At 47.7% G+C, this 21197-nt stretch overlaps 1 protein-coding gene across 5 annotated transcripts in view; it reads right to left on the minus strand.

Moving 5' to 3' along the window:
- The window catches only part of FRMD4B (FERM domain containing 4B), a 138488-nt gene that overhangs the window by 76056 nt on the left and 41235 nt on the right, over positions 1-21197 (minus strand). The window contains exon 1 of one of the 5 annotated variants that reach the window (XM_055708645.1): positions 11422-11777. The exons of 3 other annotated variants lie outside the window; for them this stretch is intronic. In XM_055708645.1, the coding sequence (XP_055564620.1) occupies positions 11422-11583 (162 nt within the window). In that variant the 5' untranslated portion in view covers positions 11584-11777. Of the gene's footprint in view, positions 1-1139; positions 1260-11421; positions 11778-21197 lie in introns of those variants that run through there. One more of the 5 variants, XM_055708649.1, reaches the window with a different exon arrangement.

The raw sequence follows: 21197 nt of genomic DNA on the forward strand, positions 1-21197 counted from the left end.
ATCTAGCACCTCCTCCCCTCCTGCCCCATCAGAGTCTTGTACCCAGCTCATCCCCCAATCCTGTTCCCATCCTTCCCCTGGACTTTTCCAGCTGCTCTCATGCTTGAGAGCAGCCCCTCAGGAAACCCAGACGCCAGCCTTGAAGAGACATTAGGTAAGCAGACAATGAAAAATAATTCATTTTGAAAAAGGTTATATCACCAAATTGCCTTTAAATCTGTAACTTTCAAAAAAAAAAAAAAAAAAAAAAAGCAAAGAGCAAGCAAACAACCCCAGAAAAGCCTGAAATCTTAAGCTCTCTGGAAGAAATCTAATAGTGGATACTGGCCACAGCAGGCGCTGAGCAGTGTTCCTTGGCAGTGCCGGCGGTGAGGGGCCAGCCTGCCCAGCTGCCAGCGCCTTGCCAGGCACTTGGAGGCTTTCACAGGTTTGGACTGCTCCACACTCCACTTTTAAAGCAAAACAAGCACTTGGGATCAAAGGCTCTTTCTCAACAGCCGTTACTGAGCTCCGCGTGCACTGCTGCATCTCCAGCGCCCAGCCTCTTCGTGAGGGTTTTTTTTTGGGCAGGAGGGGTGGGGACCTTATTGATGAGACATTTAATAGTTACATGCTGAAAGGAGCTACTGTACCAGGCACTGACTGCCGTTGCTCAGGACTTATGAATCTGGGCTTTGTTCAGTTTAAATCACATCTCAGAGCAGCCTATAAGGGTAACCTCAGAAAATGGGTTACTCTCTATAATCAGGAGTTAACAGACCTCCAGCTGCGACAAAATTAGCAGAACCAAGCTTGGATTTAGCACTTTCCTAAAGCAGTCAAGGCAGCACTTACAACAAAGGCAGGAAAAAGCAGCTGTAAACACTGGGAGTAAACAAACAACCCCTTATCTCCACAATGGAGTGCAACAGATACAAAGAAATTTTTATGGATTGATCTTTCACAGGGCAAAGAAAAGAGCAAGCAGAAAGTTTTCAGCCTGTGCTACCCAAGCACCCCAAAGCAATCCTGCTTGGCTGTGTGCTGCGCTCTGGCTGCCTCCTCTCCCGCACGGTGTTTGAGTTGGGGCACCAGGTAACAGCACTAAGTAACATTATCTGTTGCTGCTAAGCACCAGCAATTAAAATATAGCCTCTTACCTCCAAATCACGCGCCCTGCTGGTTTAAAAGGACTGGAGAAACCCAAGAAGTACTCAACAGTGTGCATGTACTAAGCCTTCAAGTTTTCTGTACATTTGAGCTGGGGGAAGAAGGGAGACAGATCCCGGACTTCTTCCGTTGCCATATAATCTCAAGGAAGTGACCTTCGCATTTGTTGCTTTGATTTCAGATTCACAAACAAAAGCCCTTCCAGCGTGAGTCAGGGGACACAAGAGATTGAAATGTGCTTGTTAAAAACGGGAGGTGAGCTGGGAAAGCATTACAATTATTTTAATTTTTTTTCCTTTGTAAATATTAACCCCTTTATTACGAAGCAAAACTAAGTAAAAAAACCAGCAGTTACTGACCAAAGGCACAGCACGAGGTGCCAGCCCTGGGGCAGCAAGACACCTCACTGTGGGACCCCGGGTCCCTGCCAGCCCCACAGCAGCCGGCTGAGGACCCCACGCCAGCAGCTCTGCGCTTGTTGGGAGCTGCCATCACCCCTCTGGCTCTTAAACCCCACGCATCCCCATCCAGGGGACAGAAAGGGCCTTTACAACAAAACCTGGCACAGCACGAAAACTTCAAGCTGCCTCCACTTCCAACTCCTGGGACAGGGGGCTTAGCCCCATGGCAGCAGGGAGGGTCATCTACTGACCTGAAGGTATACAGGTAAACGAAGGTAACTAGACCTGGTCTTCTCAGCACACCTGCCCTCATTCCGTACACACATCTCCATAGTCCCTCGCTGCAGCAGACACCCCCCAGCACAGCGTTTCGCTGGATTTCCAAAACTCCTTTCCAAAGCACAGGTCTGCTGCCTCTGATGTGGGCTACCACACGTCAGGGAGAGAACTAGGCATGCAGACACAGTTCACACCCTTGGCCATCAATCTGAATTTGTTCTGGGGTCAGGGCTGGTCTCCAGGAGTGCAGTTTGCTGCTGGCAGAGGCACAGGAGTAAATCACCTACCTGCTGATCTGCTGCTTCCTTTGTAGGACTTTCTCTATGTGCAAAACTTGTAGTTCATCTCCTGATTTCTTCCCCTCTGGTACATCAACCTGCGAGGCTTCGCACACTGCTGAGCTCTGACACAGCCCCACTGCCTGTGTAACAGCATCAGGCAGAGCACAGGTATCACACCAAGGCTCAAAACCTGAGGTCTCCAAAAGGAATGCCAAATGCCTGTATAGCATCGCTTTTACTGAAAAGGGAGGTGGGGGGTGGTGGAACAAAACAGAAAACTGAAGAACTGCACACCCAAATCCAGGAGGTTGTAACCTCCAGAGCTGCAGCCTGACCTCCAGGCAGGTAAACAAAAGACACAAGTTCTCAAATGTACACGTTTCAAAGTCTGCAATACAAGCTTGTTCCTCCTTCACAAACACAGCCTTAGCATTATTATTTTCTTTTCCTGTGATGTGAGTATGGGTACCCCAAGTTTTTGAATCACAACACTGATTCACATCCTCTGGCCACATAAATTATGGTAGGAAAACTGAATCCAAGGAAACAGCACAGCCCAGGACCACAGCATCCGATGTGGGCTGGAGGACACAGGCTGGGGGAACACCACCAAATGCTAGCAGAGCAGGGAGGAGCTCTGGACACACACCAAGACACTTCACCTGGGAGCAAGAACAACCTCTTCCCTTTAACTAGATGCTCCTCTTCAGTTATTTATGCTACCAACCGAGCAGTCACCATGCACAGAGAGGACCAAACTACAAGGACCTTTCCACCCTAACTTTTATAATCCATGGATCTATTTTAATAGGAAAAAATTAAGTTCAACACCTGGAACAAACTAACTTGCTTATATCAGGATGGGAAGCAAGATCATCAGGGTCTGTCAAACTTTTGAAAGCAACACCTCAGGGAGATGTGGCTCCCACGTGCCAGAGACACCAAGCCCTCTTGGTGCAGCTAAACTCCCCTGAACAGGAGGCTCTGAGTACTGAGCATCTGAGGCCAACATGGGGCTCCACCAGGCTGCGGAGCCCTGTGTGAAGCCGGAGCCTTACTGATACTGCTGGGAAGGGAAGCAGAGCTGCTTGGTCCACACGATCCCACAGCGTGAGTCAGCCCTGCTCCCCTGGCCTGAGGTTGCCTCTGTAAGTTATCATCAACCCAGACACCTCCAGAGGCCAACTCACCCCAGCTACCCCAGACACCTGGGATGCAGGGAGGTGCCAGAGGTGTCTCGCCCTCCTTGTTTAATGCAGAGAAACTAGCTTTGATCAAATACCCGCCTTTTAAATAGCTGCAGACCAAGAGGTGGGGTTTTTTTCCCCAGGTTACTTTGTAAAAGGTAACATTGTCATAGCCAGGAGACTACAGAAGTTCTCCACACAATGCTCAATATCACAGGTTTCATTAAAAAAAAAAAAAAAAAAAACAAAAAAACCAAAACATAAGCTGGTCCCACACCAGGCAGGAGGGTGCCAGGTCAGGTCCAGCCAGCTGGATCCACACTGCACCAACAGCCTAAGGGATGGCAGCTGGGACAGTTTTGGGAGAGCGTTTCAGAAAAACAAACTTGCATTTGTCTCCAAAACACAGGCTCCAAAGCCCTAAAATAAGACGGAAAATAGACAGTGACTCATTTTTCCTTCAAGAAATGACGTGAAGGTTACCTGGGTGGTGCCAACTTCTGCCCTGCTGGGACAGCCACAGGGACAGGAATAGCTGGAGGAAGGGAAGAGCACAGCTCCTCAGAGGATCCAGGGCTTCCAAACAACTACAGATCTGGGCTATAATTCAGCTGTGCTCTAGGCCACAGGTAATTTTTCTAAACAAGAAAAATTAAAGTTTAAACAAAATGTAGCATACCTGTAAGAGGTTCTAGTAGTGGGAAGCTGTTGGAGCAGCAAGAGTTGGGCAGGGTGAAGTCTCTGTAACTCTGAGGCCACCAGAAAAGCCCCAAGCTGGGCTTTGGGGATGGCAGCATCACAACTCCTTGCCAAAGGGTACGTAACCCTACAGCAAAGGCAGTGCACCCCAGCCTCTCTGAACAAGGCAAACTGATGCCATGTGCTTGGTATTAGAGAGGAATTACTCCCACTTTCACTATGGCTTAGCAAACAGCAACTTGCACACCAGCTAAGTGCACCAGCCCAACCAGATTCCTGACGGCCTTCACCTACACCAGCATATTTGCTCTCCCAAAACAGCTGTGGCTACCAAACACGTTCAGTCTGGCATCAGCCAAACAACTCTACACTCAGTATGGCAGGGACCTCTTCGCCTAGGACAGCCACCTTCCTGGAGAGACTGTTTCCTTCTTATTTTTTTCTTGTCTCTCTTACAACCTCAGTTTTCCTCTCCTGTTGCACTTCTGCTGCCTTTTTTTCCCCTACCTGTTTTTGTTGTTTCTCCCCACCCCACAACTTTCTTGCAAATTTGTGCTCAGTCTGGAGTACTGGGGGGTTCGACATACACCTGAAAGGGGTCAGAATGATTATTCTTTTTATTCCCTGGTCCCTCCCATCCCTTTCCTTGCTTACACAGCCTGTACTTTTTGTGCTATGTAATTCTTGTGCTACTCTCCTGCTCTTCCAGCTTCTTCACTCCCATCCTTCAGTCCTTTGCCTCCCTCGCACTTGCACAAGCCAGTAGCCTGCCTGCAAGAGATACGAACAAGCACGGCCCTCTCCATACCATACACCCTCTGCCCAGCCCACATCACCCTGTCTACAAGCTGCTAGCCCAACGAAAGGTAAAACCAGGACACTCAGAAGAAAACACATCCTTCGCAATGGCCTAATGGTACAAGTGCTCTGCGTAGGAACTTCTCCATCACCACCCCCCAGCTCTGCTGGCACTGCACATTTGCGCCCGATAGCAAGCTGAACACTGGGACACCCATCACTGGGACACCACCTGTTCTACATCAGCTGCAAAAGCAACCACAGAAACAGTACAGTCTTAAAACTCATGTTGCTTGTACTGTCAATGATGGCTTTTAATGGCTAAAACCAGGCTATTCTCAACCTTTTGATAACCCCACCTCTCCTTCCCCAACAGGCAGAGTAGATGCATGTTTATATGAATGACAGACCAGCTAGCGGGGAGAAGTGTATTAGTGTGTGGGAGGGTATTTAAGCTAATATATTCCAGTGCTGATAGCTTTATCCTCTTTTCAGTCTCTTAGAATGAACTGGCCTCCATCTGTACAGAAGATTAGTAGAATTACCAATCACTAATTATGACTCAGAGGTTTTAAGAGCAACGCAGACTGTACAAGAGTGGCCTGATTTTTAGAAAATGGGGAGACAAAGATAGCACAGTGTTATTTTAAGGACATGGACAGTCCAACCAAGATTACAGAGCACTGCAGTGACAACACTAGCAGAAGGAAGGAAAGCTAAGCATGCAGACAAAAAAATGAAGTATGGAAAAATCAGCACGTGCCTGAAACACGTCTAATTCACCTTTTCATAAGCCTCTTGTCCAGTCAGAGCAAGCTGGCCAGCCTCTCTGCACCAGACCAAAGACGAGATTTATCCAGGCAAGTTCATACAGTGATACCTTTGTATAGGAGTCTGCTTCTGAAAAGTGGCGCCAGCAACATTTGAAATCTAACTTATTTTGCAAACTGCGTCAGATCGAAGAAAAAAAAATATTTATACGGGCCAAAGCAGTTAGTGAATAGAAGGCACTGTTTGAAACTGGCACTGTGACACCCTGAAGGAAATGAGATGAAGTTCACAGTCTGGTTGTGAAGTTTGTCTGCTAGGGAAGAGGGAGGAGCTGTACAAAAAAAATCATATTTTTGTTTCAATAAACTCTCTCAAACAGAAAATGCTATATCATGAGGTCCGATGGAAATATGTCTGGCAGAGCGCTTTGGAAAGCTGCTGTTGGAAACGTGTAAAGCCAAGTTTAAGCTCTCGGGAGGCAGTGCCCAGAACCAGTCCTGTTCCGAGCTCTGCAAGAGGCTCCCCCAAAGCCCCAGCCGCAGGGAAGCCTCCACGTGCCGTGTTTGGATGTGACAGGAGTTTCAAGTAGAGCCAAAGCTCTGCAGGTGATGTATGAGCAGTGTCACAGCGTTAGATCAGATCTTTGTGAACAAAGAAAACAGCTGGATGAAAGCCATCGCAGCAAAGTTTTTCCAGAGCAGCCAGTAATCCCAGCGCCCAAGCTTAAGTCTTTGAAGGGGCACATACTCAGCGTCCTCCAAAAAGGTCTTCAAGTTCCCTTGTGGAAAGGCCTAACCCAGAAGGAAACCCGTGATGCTTCCTCTGAGCATCATCTCCACTGGTGTGGAGGAAGGAAAGCTCTGCCCTGGCAACACAGAGCTCCCCCTTCGTGCTCACCCTCACTGCTCCAGCACCACACTTTCCATTGCTGTGAAAAGGGGGTGGGGGAGGGGAAAAAGACGACATCTCCAATTTGTCAGCATATTTTATAATGAAAAGTTAAGGTGTGGGCTAGCAGAGGAAACATGGTCCTCGCTATCCAAACCAACTACATTAGCACCATAGGAAACAGAAGTCTACTGCTTCCTCTCTCGCTCCTCCACCCCAGGTACGTATGGGACAGATGCACAAACAAAGTTGACTCATTGTGCTTCATCAGCAAAATCTTTTTTTTCCCTTCACACAAAGGAAATGACCTTTCAGAAGTTAAAAAGCATTTGTCCAAAAAACTCACATTAATTCAATTTACACTTTCCCACTGAAGATTGTTAGCCAAATTACCAGTGTAACCAAATAGCTTAATCACAGAGATGCTCCTATACCTGCTTTCCTGTCCAGCAGATATTGATCACAGCATGTCACCGTATTCAGCAGGAGTTTGGGGACAGTTTGCCTGGTTTCTCTTCTCCGCTTTGCATCAAACAGACTGACTGACATGCATTTTAACCCTGACACTAAAGCATTCACTTGACCAGATTTTAATTTATAAGTTAGTTGCATTACCAAATAGACTTTGATGCAATGTTTCTTTCATGCTTAAAGCACAGGGGCTAATGAGGAGTGACTGTGCCGTGGGACATACGGGTGAAAATTGGCAGTCATACTGCAGGGGAAGACATGCGCTGGAATATGGTAGTGTCGATATCCCAATGGAAGTCAGGCCAGTGGTAACCTAAGTAGCTAAACACAGGATAGATGTTGATCCTGAAAACTTTGCTTTGCCACTGCTTATTAACCTAATTTATATAAAAATTTCACTTTCTGCTTTATTGCTCTATATTTAAATCCGAGACAGGTGGCCTATAAAACCAGTATGCAGAGAGCCCTGCCAAAAGCTTTGTTTTGGAAGAGTATCCGGACACCCAGAAGCGCAGCACTGTCCTGCTGTGGGCATCAGGAGGGGCTCTGGGAAGACCCCCCCAAAGCCCAGGGGGGTCAGAGCTGGCAGGCCAGAGTACTACGTGCCAGACACCCACAACAGACCACAGCCCTCGCTCCTCTCCCTCATAGGAAATGGGTACCCTTGCATGAAGGCTTCTATGCTGAATTCTCACCTAGAATTTTTTCCAAACCCTAATAGCCCAAATAACTTATATTGACTTGCTGCAGTCAGAAGGAAGATCTGTGCCAGATCTTCCATCAGCTGCCTCTGCAAGTCTCTGTTTTTTTGAGGACAGGCTTTCAGATACTCCGTGCCACGGACAAGGCAATGTTCCCTGGCACACCACCCAAGTGCTCACAGGAGCTAAATTCACACACTGCACAGCCCTGCTCCCCTCGCGTGGGTTCAGAGGTTATTTCAGACTGAAAGGGGACACCCCGTCAGCACTTTGGCTCACAAACTCCTCCAGATGAACAGGCTCTGGGCAAATAGGACATCCCTTCTCTTTTGGCAGATGAGACAGATGACGGCAAGCACCCTGGAGCAGAGACCAGCTCGGGGAAGCACCTGAGCTTGGCTTGTTGGGCTGGAGTCCTTGCACCGGTGTCCTGGTGACACCACAGCCGGTAAGACCTTGGCAGGTGTTTCCTGCACACACGTGCTAGAAACAAGAAGGCTGAAGAGAAGATGACTGACAAAGGCTGGTTTGTTCCTGTTGGGTTGGGGGGGTTGTACATAAAGCTGCTAAGACAGGTAAAGGCTTTATGGTAGCAGAGAGGATTTCAGCCTGCCCTGGCTGATGGCTCTGCCCACGTGGCCACCGCTGCACCTGCCGGCTTCAAAGGACACAAGTGAGAGCCCTGTGTAGAAGCATGAAGGTGTTAGTGGCTTCTCTGTGCTGGGACTCAAGCTCGAGTCTCCCATGAGGCTAGCAAGCATTTTATATTTGAAGAAAAACTGACCCAAACCCCACCACCACCACAATAAAAAACATAGCAGCCCAGGGCGAAGAAATCCTGCTGGCTTTCTTTTCACCACAGTAACGTACTGATGATTAGAGAGGCCTTAGCAATGTCCAGCTCACCCAAAAATAGCCACTGACCCACAAAGCAATGTGAATCCCAAACACGGATCAGAGCAAACTGAAGCCTCCAGGGCTGACCAGCAGCACAAGTGACTGTCACCTCACCCTTCCCTGCACATCCCCTGCGTGTAGCTCAGGGACAAAGTTCCAACTTTTTCCTGGTTTGTTAACCATGCACAGCCCAGGGAGTCCTCAAGAGAGGGCAGAAGCTTAAGTTTAGTCAGAAGAGCTATTCTAGACAACCAGTGGTATTTTTCACACCTGGACTATGAATGTGAAGGAGTTACAGAAATACAAACATTCTTGAAGTCAAGGTGGGAAAGGACTTTGTTAAGCACCTGTCCAGGTGCCAATATTAATAAGAACACAAAGCAAAACCACGTAGCCCCTTAACTACAGGGCTTCTAGCAAAAAATTAAGGCGGCAAATGGCATCCCTGGCAGGTAGGAGACTGTTGTTATATCCATTTCACGGACAAAGAACAGGGGCATACAGAAAGAAGACAATTTGCCCAAGATAATGCAGGATCTATGGTAATGATGGGACACACAATCTTATGTCCAAGATCAGAGCCTAGCCCCATAGCCACTGGAACATCCACCTCCTTGAGAAACAACGCCATGCAGAATTCTGCACGGCAACTTCTGCTCCTGTATTGCTCCACTGCACCCAAGGTGAACAAGTGTAGCCCAGCATGGCTCAGAGCACGTCTCTGCATGCAGGGGTCATCCAGCTCAAGTCGGTAGATATTCCCATAGCTTGAAGTGTTTAAAGAAAATGGAAAAGAAAAATAATAATTGATTCAACCTCTTTCAGGGCTCCGATATCTAAATAGACCACTGACATCTAATGCTGCGTGCTCAGTCCTGCACCCACCGGGCTCAGCCACACTACCACCAGTGGTTTTAACAGCAAAAAGCCCAGGACTTCAGCACAAAAAGCTGTGTGTTACACAGCCCAACAAGGAAGACCTGCAGGGCAGTCCCTTAGCCATGTCTCCTTAATACACCCCAAATTACCACTAGGAAATTCCTGACATTAAAACGTGAGAGTCACCTTGTTCCTGCCTGGTTTCATCTCTGAGGGATGGCCCTTGGAGCAACAGGTCACTGCACATCCACAGCAATCCAGCGACACTTTCCTTATCGCTGTGACAAAGTGTGGGCAGAGGGGAGTGGGAAAGGGGCATTCCCCATCCACCCTTTGGCTCAAGGGCCCCCTGGAAGGATGACAGAAGGACCAATCTCTTTTTTACCCATTTTCACATCCCCACTTTAGGACACAGGCACAAGAGTCAGAGATGCTCCTCAAAGATGGCAAAACAGATCAATCCACCAACAGCCACTAGGACACAGCAAGTCTGAGATACAGCCACGCTTTGTTTGGGGGGGGGTGGGGGGTGGGGGGGTGGGAAATCTCTTTTCACTTCAAGCCAACCATCGGAGAATGGCAGCTGAACAGGCTGAATACAGCTGTTGTCAGAGCTGGTCCTTACTGAGCCATGATTCCAGCCCTGGTCCTTACTGAGCCATGATTCCAGCCCTGGAGGGATTGGGTTTGCCTCCATGGGGAGGCAGCAGGGAGCAAAGGCAGTCCAAGCTCCACACTCTCGACATGAACGGACTACAAAAATAACACCCACACAGTACAGGTGTAGCTGGATTTTATGTATAGAGAAAGAAGGGAGCCAAGGCTGCATCCCACATTTCTTCAGGTCAGTAAAGGCAGGCAGATGGGGAGCAATGATGCCCGTACTCCTGCAATCCCTAACTGCACTTGAGCCATATTCCCCAAGTGACACACGTTGTCACACATACCATGAGTATTTGCATCCATCACCTGTACAAGATGCATTAGAGTACTTGGAAGCACTTCTATCACTGTAAAGCTGTTCTACCACTCCTGGGCATACCTGAAAGCTAAATAGCAACAGATCCCTTTGGGATTAAATAGGCACAGACGTCTTTTTAGCATGACTTTCCCATGGAAATAACATCCTGACAGTTCTAGAGAGCTGTTTGCTATGAGCTGTGTCATTCTCTGTGTTGCAACACACCAGGAAGAAGGGAGAAGCAGCTTTGAAACATTCAACATAATCTAGCAAACACGCACACTGACACCCTGACCAGGCACACATCACCAGTTTACACGTGAGACAAAAAGAGACGCACACAAAAATAAGTAACTGCCAGCAAAAACAGAGCCCAAAGAGTGGCACCACCCTAACTGCAACTGGATGCCACAGTAAATGCCAGCCTTTTTGCCGGCAGGAAGGGGAGCCTCCCCCAGTTGTTGCAGGACTCATCACAGCCCCCCCAAATAGCAATGCCTTTGTAATGTCAAACACTATCATTTTACAGTCTGCTGCTGTTCAGCCACACAAACAGCAGAAAAAGCTCCAGCCAGTCTCTCCTATGGCAGCATCGTGCTCCGAGTGCCAGCAACGCAGGAGGGGGAGCTGAGCTCCGTCCCCCAGATCCCAAGTGCAAGGATAGTGATGGCATGAAAGAGACTGAGGGGCTGTCAGCTGCTGAAACGCTTTGGGATAAACTGGCTGATAAAACACATTGAACATTTAGAACACCTCCCCAAAACCTGAATTCAAACCAGACGCGCAGTGCTGGCTGTTTGGAAGCCGTGCTGGACCCCAGCTCAGCACCGATGACAGATCTGCTGGGGAGCTGCAGCTCTGGCTCCATGTGCTGCACCTCGCACCGTCCCAGCCTCACCGGCTTCGTGCTGGGGGGTCAGGCAGGTGAGCCAGCACGTGTCCATCAGGTGGCACGAGGCTCTTTTAAAAACAAACAAACAAAAAAACCCACACAAACAAAAAAACCCACACAAACACCAAAACCCAGGGTAGTTACTAGGGGGGAGCTAGGAGGTTTACCTGGTAGACATCCCGGAGGCCACACCACGCTCGCAGGGCTTGCCGGCATGCCCGCAGCCGGGCAGCGTACCACCTCCTCAGCGCTGCCACCGTCACCGTCCAGACGAAACGGCTCCCGCTGAAGAGCAGATCCTCCACCCCGCACATGAACACTGAAGCCATGAGCTGCTCCCTTGGCAAAACAAAATCCCCGTCCCGGCTGGCTGCCGCTGGCTCTCGCTCCCCCGCTCAGACGCCTGGCATGACGGCAGCCCGGCTTTATACGGCGGGCGGAGGGCAGGGGTGTCGCGCAGAGCCAGGGTCAAGCCTTAAAACAAACTCTTCTTTCACGGCGCTTCCTGGGCAGATTCCCAGGCATGCCCTGGCCGGCCGTGCCTAAAGCCGAGCCAGCGGCTGCAGTAGCTCAGCCCTACCAGCAGCTCACACAGCAGCCTTGTCCTTCTTAGCGGCTTATATAAAGCTCTGTTAAGCTCCAGTAGCTACCACTATGTTTTCTAATTAAATTTTAACCCTTTTGCCATATGCCCTGACGACAACCCCATTTAGACACTCCAAGAGAAGGGAACCGCTCGACAGCGTTAATCTCCGCTGCACCTCGTAAGCTGGGCAGGCACTTCATCACCACGTCCACCTAACGCTGCGATCTGCCTCCGATGCTTTGTTATCTGCCATACGTGGAACAAAGCTGTTATCGTTCTCTCCTGGCTGATCCCATGCTCAAATTGTACACTAGAAATCCTATTTTAAAAGAGCACCTCCGGGAGCCAGCAAGTGGAGGAAAGGGGAGGGAGGGGAAAGGATCAGAATACCCCTGCAAAATACACACACTAACTTCTCTTCCAGCTCAGATCACAGCAGATGCCCACAGCATGGAGCCACCTCTCTGCTCCACACCTCCTCCTTGGCTGTTGCACGGTCCCGGTTAAACTCAACACCTGCTGAAGAGGTGATTTTGCTCTACTCTTAAACTAACTCCATTAATGCAACACTTGCTGCATGAGAAAAACAACGCTGCTCATGCTAGGTGAGCAATTCACAAACAGCCCACAGCAAATAAATACTGAAATAATAGCCCACAAGAGACTCCAGCTTTGCCTTGATAGCTGGTTTAAAATTAGGCAGCACCTTGCCCTTCTGGGGCTTAAACTGCTGATGCCACCCAGCCACACTTTTCATTTGTGGGCTCTTTCCTATTAAAAGCTAAGGGAAGGTGGAAGTCAAAAAGTAATTAATTTTTTTTTAAGACCCCCACAGAAGATTTTACAATTCCTAAGCTTTTCAGGATGGAAGTTGCAGGGAGCACCACACGCCACCACCAGCACCTTGCTGGAGAAACTGCTCAAGGAGCAGATTTTTTTCCTAAAACCATCAGCAAGACCGACCTGTAAAAGTAATCTCTCTTGTGTAATGAAATGAATCAAAGGGGGGCAGGAACAGCTTGCATAAGGGCTGCATGGGAGAGCTAAATCCCATGGCATTGCTGGTACTGCTTGCCCAAGTGCACTGCCAGCAAACAGCCGCTACACAGCAGCCCTGTCCCAAATGCTCTTCATGGAAGACACCCTGCATGCCCATAGCACAGGGCAAGTGTTCACAAAACTAATTTCGTTCCATATTAAATCAGCCTTCATTGTATTGCAAGAGCCTGTGCTCATGCACAGGGACACCCGCCCCCCGCCCCATGTCATAGCTGGGGTGATGTAATTCTGTAGACAGATGACCGCCTGTTTTAGACAAGCTTTGGACCTGTGTTTCTCCAGACATCACACTTTTTCCTTTTACATATAACAAAGCAAAAGCAGCCCTGGCTCCTCTTGGTGCTGGTACCTATTGGCTATGTTGCTGCCAGGGCGTTTAAATCTCTCCAAACCTTGCTTTCACTTGGGAAAACAACAACTATATTTCAAATGTATTAGAAGCTATTACAAAGCGAGCTGGTGCAGAGAGAGATACAGCTTGATACAACAAGAAGCAAGTAAAGACTTGGGGCTCTGCAGCGAAATCCAACAGCCATACACCCACCCCAAGAGTTTTATCACCCTTTTGAACGCTGTCTTAGAGCTTGTGGCCGCAAGGAAGTCTTCTTCCTCCTCCTCCGGTGCTGCCCATCACCATTTTGTGTTTAGAGAACTTTAACATCAACAAAAACATACAAAATGGGAGAAGTTTCCATTGTCCACGGGGAGAGATAAATATCCACAGAGTTAGTTATTCCAATAGCCTAAGCCAGAACCACCACCAGGCTTGGCAGCGGGTAGTTGCCATTCCCTCAGATAACACTGTTTTGGAGAGGAATGAGGCAGGAAAAACTCAAATAGCATCTGTGTATTATGGTCAAGTCATATCCAAATTTAAACACAGAAATAAAAGAAAATCCGATTTTCAAGTTCCATTTCTAAAAGAAAAGGAGCTTTGTAGTTCAAGAAATAGTGCAGGCAACAGCCCTGTCCTGCGCCAGGAAAATCCAACCAACCCACTATGAAAAGTTGGAAAGCTCCTGCTCTGTGCCTGCTGTTCTCAGTGCTTTTTTGTTTTCCCTATTACCTAACCAGACTGAAAAATTAAGGATGATGAGCGTTGTCTCCTTTAGCACAGCACAAGAGATTTAGTTGTTTGGGTTTTTGTTGTTGTTTTTTGGTGTTTGGTTTTTTTTTTTAGGTTGGTCTATGTTCCATGGTATCTTTAAATTGAACTTACATGTTCTGCACAGTTACTCTTTATGCTTCATAAATTACCATGTGCCTGAGCAATGGCCCCGTCTCAGAAGGTAGAGCCACATGTACTCAGACCCTCCCTCCTCAGTACTCCCAACGGCTTTACCCATCAATATCTCCATTATCTTGTACAGGCATTATGATCCTATAGTAAAATTATAGCTCTGCGTGTAGGCTAAAGCAAGGCAAGAACCTTTTCCCCACCCTTACTTAGGGTACATGGGATTTGAAGTCCACTCTTATGAGTAGGGGCTTCACACACATCTTGTCATCCTTCTGGATGAAGTAGGTAACAGAAACAAGCAAGTGCCGTCTGGACTTCACCTTCCTCACCCACCTGAGTACATGTGGCCACAGTCACACCGTGGTGTGCTGCCTCTTGAACACCCACAGAACAAAAAAGAGCAAAGCAAGCTGATGATGCAAAGAGCAGCTAAATGGAATTTTGAAGGATTTTGGTGTTTTCGTATGCAGCTGACGAATTAACCATTCAAATTAATCTTGGACTTTTCTTGACTTCCATTTTCAGAACCTGATTGTAAGTGGGTTCATTTGAAATAACACCTGGGCTCCTTAAGAGTCAGGACAGAGGTCACAACATTCAGCAAGGGAAAGTCAGTAGGACATCCAGACAGTTTCCAAAGGCTGTAGTATCCAGATCTCTATTCTATTCTATAAGGAAGGGGGGTAGGGAAGATAGATATCTCTGGAAAAGCCTGTAGAGGTATGTACCACTTCCAAGGGAACACTGCAGACAGCTACTGCAAATCTATTTGATGTACAGTCATATGAACCACAGGGCATTCATTTCTGGTAAGGAATAAGCCTACACACAACAGGAATCTAAGGAGAACATCACTTGAAAAGAGAAAACAGAAAACTTGATGTGTGGCAGATTCACGCTTTTCCTTATATTATTGATCGTAGTTCCGGAATAATGAGCATTAAAAAAAAAGAGAACAAGGGTTTGCTACCAACGTAACAGGAAAAGATGATCCCAAGTGGATTCTCAGGCTTCCTTGCATGTTATCTTCTGTGCCCAAATGAATGGAACGACGCTTAGCTGAATTGCTGCTTTTCTTTTCAAAGTAGCTCATATGAAGTTCACATGAATAGAGAATTCATCTACCGGTGAGACATCGGACAAGAGCATCAATCTTCCCTTACATCTACAAAGCAGTATTAACCCCTAGATACAACTTTTGATTAGACATACAGGAAAAAGGACACACACACACACACAGAGTCCCCACTGGCAGATAACGAAATTAAAGCTTTGATCATTTTTGGTCTCTGAACCTTTAACAGTAAAAGGTGAGTTATGGTGCATGTGCTCAAAATGCCTTAATTACACGGGCTAGCAGATGTCTGTCTTAACCGGTGCTTTAAAACACACTCCAATCCGTAATTTGTCCCCATACATTGACTATGCATGATTGCAACCAATATTTATAATATTCCATAGAGCAAGCAGCAAAGTTCAGCACAGACCAAGAACACTGTGACAGCCCTCGCAAGGCTGAGGAATAGTTCTGTTTCCTGGCACACATCACCATTTAAAACCTGCTGTTAGCTCAACTCCAAAGGTTCAGACCCCCAAGCCCCCATACCCTGCGATGGTCTCAGGCCAATGATAACAATTGTTGAGGTCCTTGCTAAGACCCAAAAAGCTGTGGCACCACTGAATTCCTACCAGAAACCAACTGCAGTCCCACCTCATCCTGCCACCCCCAGATGTGTTTCTCCTTTCTGAAGATCTGCTCACAGATTTGTGCATCAGAATTTTCTGATTTTGCTCCAGCCACAAGCCAACAGCGTATGGTTACACTGCTTTTAAAAAACACGTTTAAAAAAATGCCCAAAGGTGCTGATTTGTAAGAGTTTTCATGAGCATTAACAACTGGATTACTTGGGAATCAGGACTTTCTCAGACAATGCTGAAGCTGCGTATCCCCCAGCACTTTAATTCCTGTCATGAAACAAGCCTGTGAAGCTGTGAACATTAATGCAATTAACCCCAAATAAAGATGAAGCGACTTTTCAAAAATAATTTTTGCTACATTCTGACTCTTAATTACCAACTTAAAGATAAAATGAAATACAGTCATCAGGCACCCTCTCTTTGATGTTGCAACCTCTCAGTACATAAGATGCTTAAAAAGCAGCACCGGTGCATAGGATGTCTGTAATCCAGCCTGCCCTGATTGAGAGCTTTTGAAGCAAGATTCAACTTCTAGTAAAAGGCATTTGCAAACCAGTTTGGTTCTTTGAGATTATTGGAGGGGGCAGAATCACAAGATAATCTTAACTACCCTACTTTAATCCTTTATATTAGCACAAATTTGGGGAACCTCTCAGAAAAGCCTACACTTCCACAAAAATTTATCTACTACCATTCACATTAACAAACTTTCATTTAGAAAGCACATTAAATCTGCATGAAAGGGCCATCCCACTTTCCTTTAAGGCTAATAACAGCATCCTGTGCAGGTATTTGGACCCCTCCCCAGTTGCTACACCAGGAATTTCGATTCCCAGTTTTGCCCACTGAACTGCACCTAAGGCAAGTGAGTGATGTAGCTGAAAGCCACAACTACACCCAAGATGATCCGCATCCGAGAGGGAAGCTCTGGTACCTAGTGCTCTCCTCTCTGGATGAGGCACAGCCTCTAATAAGCCTGTTTAACAGCAGCCTTACATTCTCCTAAATGAGGTCCTGACTTTTTTTCCTCCTCTCAAGAGAGCTTGGGCTGTACATATATTGCTCCACACTAATGATATAAACATAACACTGTGACAAGTAAACACATTTTTAAAGCTCAAGAGCCACAGTGCCAGAACATGAGTTTCTGGCAGTCTGTATCCCATAGTAAAGCTAATTAGCACGTCACATCAGAAACCAAGTGCCACTGCCTTTTAACTCTATAAATGATTAAACAGCTTGCAGTCTGATTCCTCGAATGGCACATTTTCATACCTGCTGTACCTAGAACTCCAAAATCAGGTCAGGTTCATAACAAATAGCATATGCTCCAGTTTCACAAGTCAGGGTTTGACATCTCTCGCTGCCAAGCTATCGCCATCAGAACACGTCACCCAGTTTTTTACAATACAAACATCATTTCTCCGGTACTTTTCGGCCAGTGCCTTGGGGTACTATTTGGCACAGCATGCCTGACCTCGGTGGAACCTCACAGGTCCATGCCTGTACAGTCAGGTGAGGATGCAGTTCAAGAAGTCTACACGCAATCTGGAAGCAGTGAGGACAACTAATGCATGTAATTATTTAAAGCATACCTATATACAAACTGTATTTACATTTGTATACACACATATTTCTTGGTGGGTAGAAGTCTACAACCATGTAAAGTCAGTTTCCACAGAAAAGATACATAATAAAGGGAAACACCACCCCACGTTTCTAAGCAAAGGAGGATGAAAACACATGAGAAAAAAATTATCTCCAGCTGAAAGAGGATTAGTTTCCATCACACACACACAGAGTCTGTGACTGCTTTCAGACAAAATGTGTCTTGACAATGCTCTTGCTCAGCAACCCGAGCAATGGCAGGCTGGGGACCCGTAGGAAGATCTCCCCAGACACCAGCATCACTGCCTGCAGCTCCCCAGGCATGAAGTCCTGCCCCAGGGACACCATACGGTGGGGCAGGGGATCCGTGGGATGAATCCCCCACTCCAGGATGGGGCAGGAGCCTGGAAAACTATCCTCCTCTTCCCAGCTTTGTGGGAAGGGCTTCCTTCATCAGCAGGGGAGAGTCACCACTGGTGACACGGGAAATCAATCTGCGCTAGGTGCTACTCCCAAGCCACATCTGGAGGAAATGAGAAGATCAAACAAGCACGGGGTGGAAACCTGGGGCATCCTCAGGGCTGCAGAGAAAACAACACCACTGCCGCCTCCTTCCCCAGAGCCACTGCACGGCCAGGGCAGTGACAGTGCCGCTGCAGGGGACAATTCCAGCTGCGCCAGCCTGCTGCAGTGCCAGGCCCTGCAAGGGGGAGGCACCCATGGAGGAGAGGCTGCGGCTGCCTTAGGAAGCTGCAGCAGGAAGAGCAACTGCTCTCCAAGCTGCTGATTTTGCTGTCCTGGTATCCGGCCCTGCAGCAGGTTGCTCTCACTCACATGCCAGCCGTGCCCGTGCCTCCTACCCATGGAGGCAGGGTAGGGTAACAGCCCATGGAGATGGTCCCCAAGCCCCAGGGGGGACAAGGAGCCTTGGCAGAAGAGGGGCCGAGACCCCACTGAACAACAGGAGAGACAGCTCTCACGTGCTGCAAAAATAAATGATAGGAAGGGACAAAACCCCATTGTCACTCCACACCTGCAGTCTCATGACCTCTCCCTCCCTCAAACTGGCAGAGGAGTAACAAAGTGTACAAAATACTTTTAGCATTATAGCTTTAGAGGCAAAATTATAATAGCTTCTGTACACTGACAGACCATCCTGACAAAATTTCCACCTCTTGCTCAAGTATTCAGGTGGGACAGTACAGCCCCCTGCACCTCCCACATAGACCTAAGGCAGCAGCTTCCTGGCAGCTTGGAGCAATGCCACACACCTCTGTGGTTTGCATTTTAGGAGTGCACGCCACTCGTCCTGTCCATCGCCTTCCTGGAGCCATGAAACGCTTCGGGGTCTCACCAGAGGAGTGGCAGGTTCAAAGTCTGGAGGATGGAGGGGCTGGAGTTCCAGACAGCGCAACACATCCAGCCCCGCCGGTTCGTCCTGCACCTCCCACAGCCCCGGCTGGCAGCAGGAGGGTTCCTTCCCCGGCTCTACTGGCCGGTCACTCGGAAGGGACAGCACTCCCCAACAGGTACCAAACCTGCTCAGCTTCCCTCGGGCACCGGTCCATGATGGATGCTGGCATCGCCCTGCTGCTGTCCCAGCCAAACATGGGGCAGCATCTCCTACGTTTTGAGTCAGCAGGGAGTATTAAAGGGAGCCTGAAGAAGTCAGATAATTACTTTTGGATGAAGTATTTCACGGTAGATATAAATATGTGAGGAGCATGAAAATTCAGGGCTGCCCCAGCTTTATGATTATTTTATAGCCTCGTTAATCTATGGCAAATGGGGTAGAATTACTACATAACCTAAATACCAGGCAGAGATCTACAACGCTGTAAGAGGAAGCATAAATGAGATAGTAAAGTTTCAGCATTTTGCACGATATATATGGCCACGAAGACAAAAATAACGACCCAAACCTATCAGTCTCCTGACAAGAATCTTTTAAAGACTGAGAATAAATGATGTCTAACTACTATAATTATAGCCTCGGTGCATTCATTCTCTCAGGATGAGTAACTCAGGATGCTATAGCCTCCAGAAAAATCATGACTCAGAGCAATACTCTGCCCTTGATTAGACTTTATGGGTCATGCCTAGCCCAGGAAAGTTGTACACCCAGGAATGGATTTGTCCTTCCCTACATACATGCCCAGATGACAGAGTTTAATCATGCATCCTATCCAACGTGAACCAAGTGACCATCTTGGACATTTTTGTGCTTCTCCTCCCTACTCCATTTCAGACCATAAACCCAGCCGAGCAGGATTCATTCCTGCATCCATTCAGTATTTGGCACACCAGAGCACTACTGCTGATAGAAACTTTTCATCAAAACCCACATTTAAAGGAACTGAGCCCCAACCCCACCGCCACTGGTTGGAGAGGCCAGCAGCATGGCACAGGCAGCTGATACTCTTCTAGGACCACAGTATAGTCACCTCATCTCCCCCAGGCCAGACCACCAGCATCCAGACCCACTGCTGTGGCATGCTCAAGTAAAAAATGGCCACAGGACCATTCTCTATCCAGGACTTGATCAGTCCAACCTGGAGTTAACAGGTCTTGTCACACCTGCCGTGGGTAAGTCCAGTTCACAGCCTTTTGAGGAAGAACACTGCATTTTTCCAGCCAATTTTTGCAGAGGCAGAATCACAAACCCGTGGAGAGAGACAGCACCAGTAAATAGCAGAGACAAGAATAAATTGGTACTGTAAATCTATATCATAAGTTGCCAGCACTCTCAGTGCTATGCTTTCTGAGAATGCAGGTCTGCCGCAACGGCGCTTCTCAAGCTAGAAAGCAAAATGAACATCATTTCACAACATGTCATCGATTGCTACAGCAATTAGTGCCTCATTTTACTAACAAAGTACCTGAACAGTGCATGTTTGCTAGCTCTAGACAAATAAATGGGCAATAACCATCTAGAATTTGAAAGGAAGCAAATCAGTATGTTTTGCTGTTAGAACAGATGAGCTCTGGTGGAAGCATTTCATGAAGGTGAGCCTTGGTGCCAAGTGTTTGACCATAGGAAAGGAAACAAGTCAAGCTGCTTGTGGCATTTCCCCAGAGGAACCACATCGCTTATGCTCATAGCAACTCTTAGTGCCCTGGAAGACTAAAGCAAGCTTTCCAAAGCACACGAGTTCCTGGCTCTTCAGAAAGCAGGTGTGTGTCCAGCAGCCCTGGACCACGGGGTGCAAGGATCAGCTGCACCAAAGGAGGAAAGAGAGCAGCCATTGAAAGTTTGTTTTTATCCTCAGAAGGCCTCCAAAGTAAACAAGCAGCATGCCATGGGCCTGATCCAAAGCCCATTGAAATCAATGGAAAGACTCCAGCTGCCCTCAATAGGCTCGCAGCAAGGCCGGGCATGCCATGAGCACTCCACACGCTGCCCCACCAACCCGCCAACCCCCAATGGTTCTTCACCACCACGTCCCACACCTCCTCCTGCCAATGCTCAGTCCTCCTCTCCTCGGCCTCAACAGGCATTTTGCAATCATTACCTACTCAAGCCATTCAAAATTATATTATGTTAAAAGAAATATATATATATTGAAATAGAGGGGTTTTTCTGCCCAACCCCAGGAACACAGGTGGGTCATGAATCAATCACCCACGGAGCTGGGTCCCACAAGGTCTCTGTTTCTGCACTGAAAACCTGAACCATAACTCTGCTCTGAACTTCATGAGATGCCTTCTGGAGTCACCACCCAGACCAGTCCTCTGCTGGCTGCCACCCCTGT

The sequence above is a fragment of the Falco cherrug genome, chromosome 4 (genome assembly GCF_023634085.1).
Source record: "Falco cherrug isolate bFalChe1 chromosome 4, bFalChe1.pri, whole genome shotgun sequence".
Classification (NCBI taxonomy): domain Eukaryota; kingdom Metazoa; phylum Chordata; class Aves; order Falconiformes; family Falconidae; genus Falco; species Falco cherrug.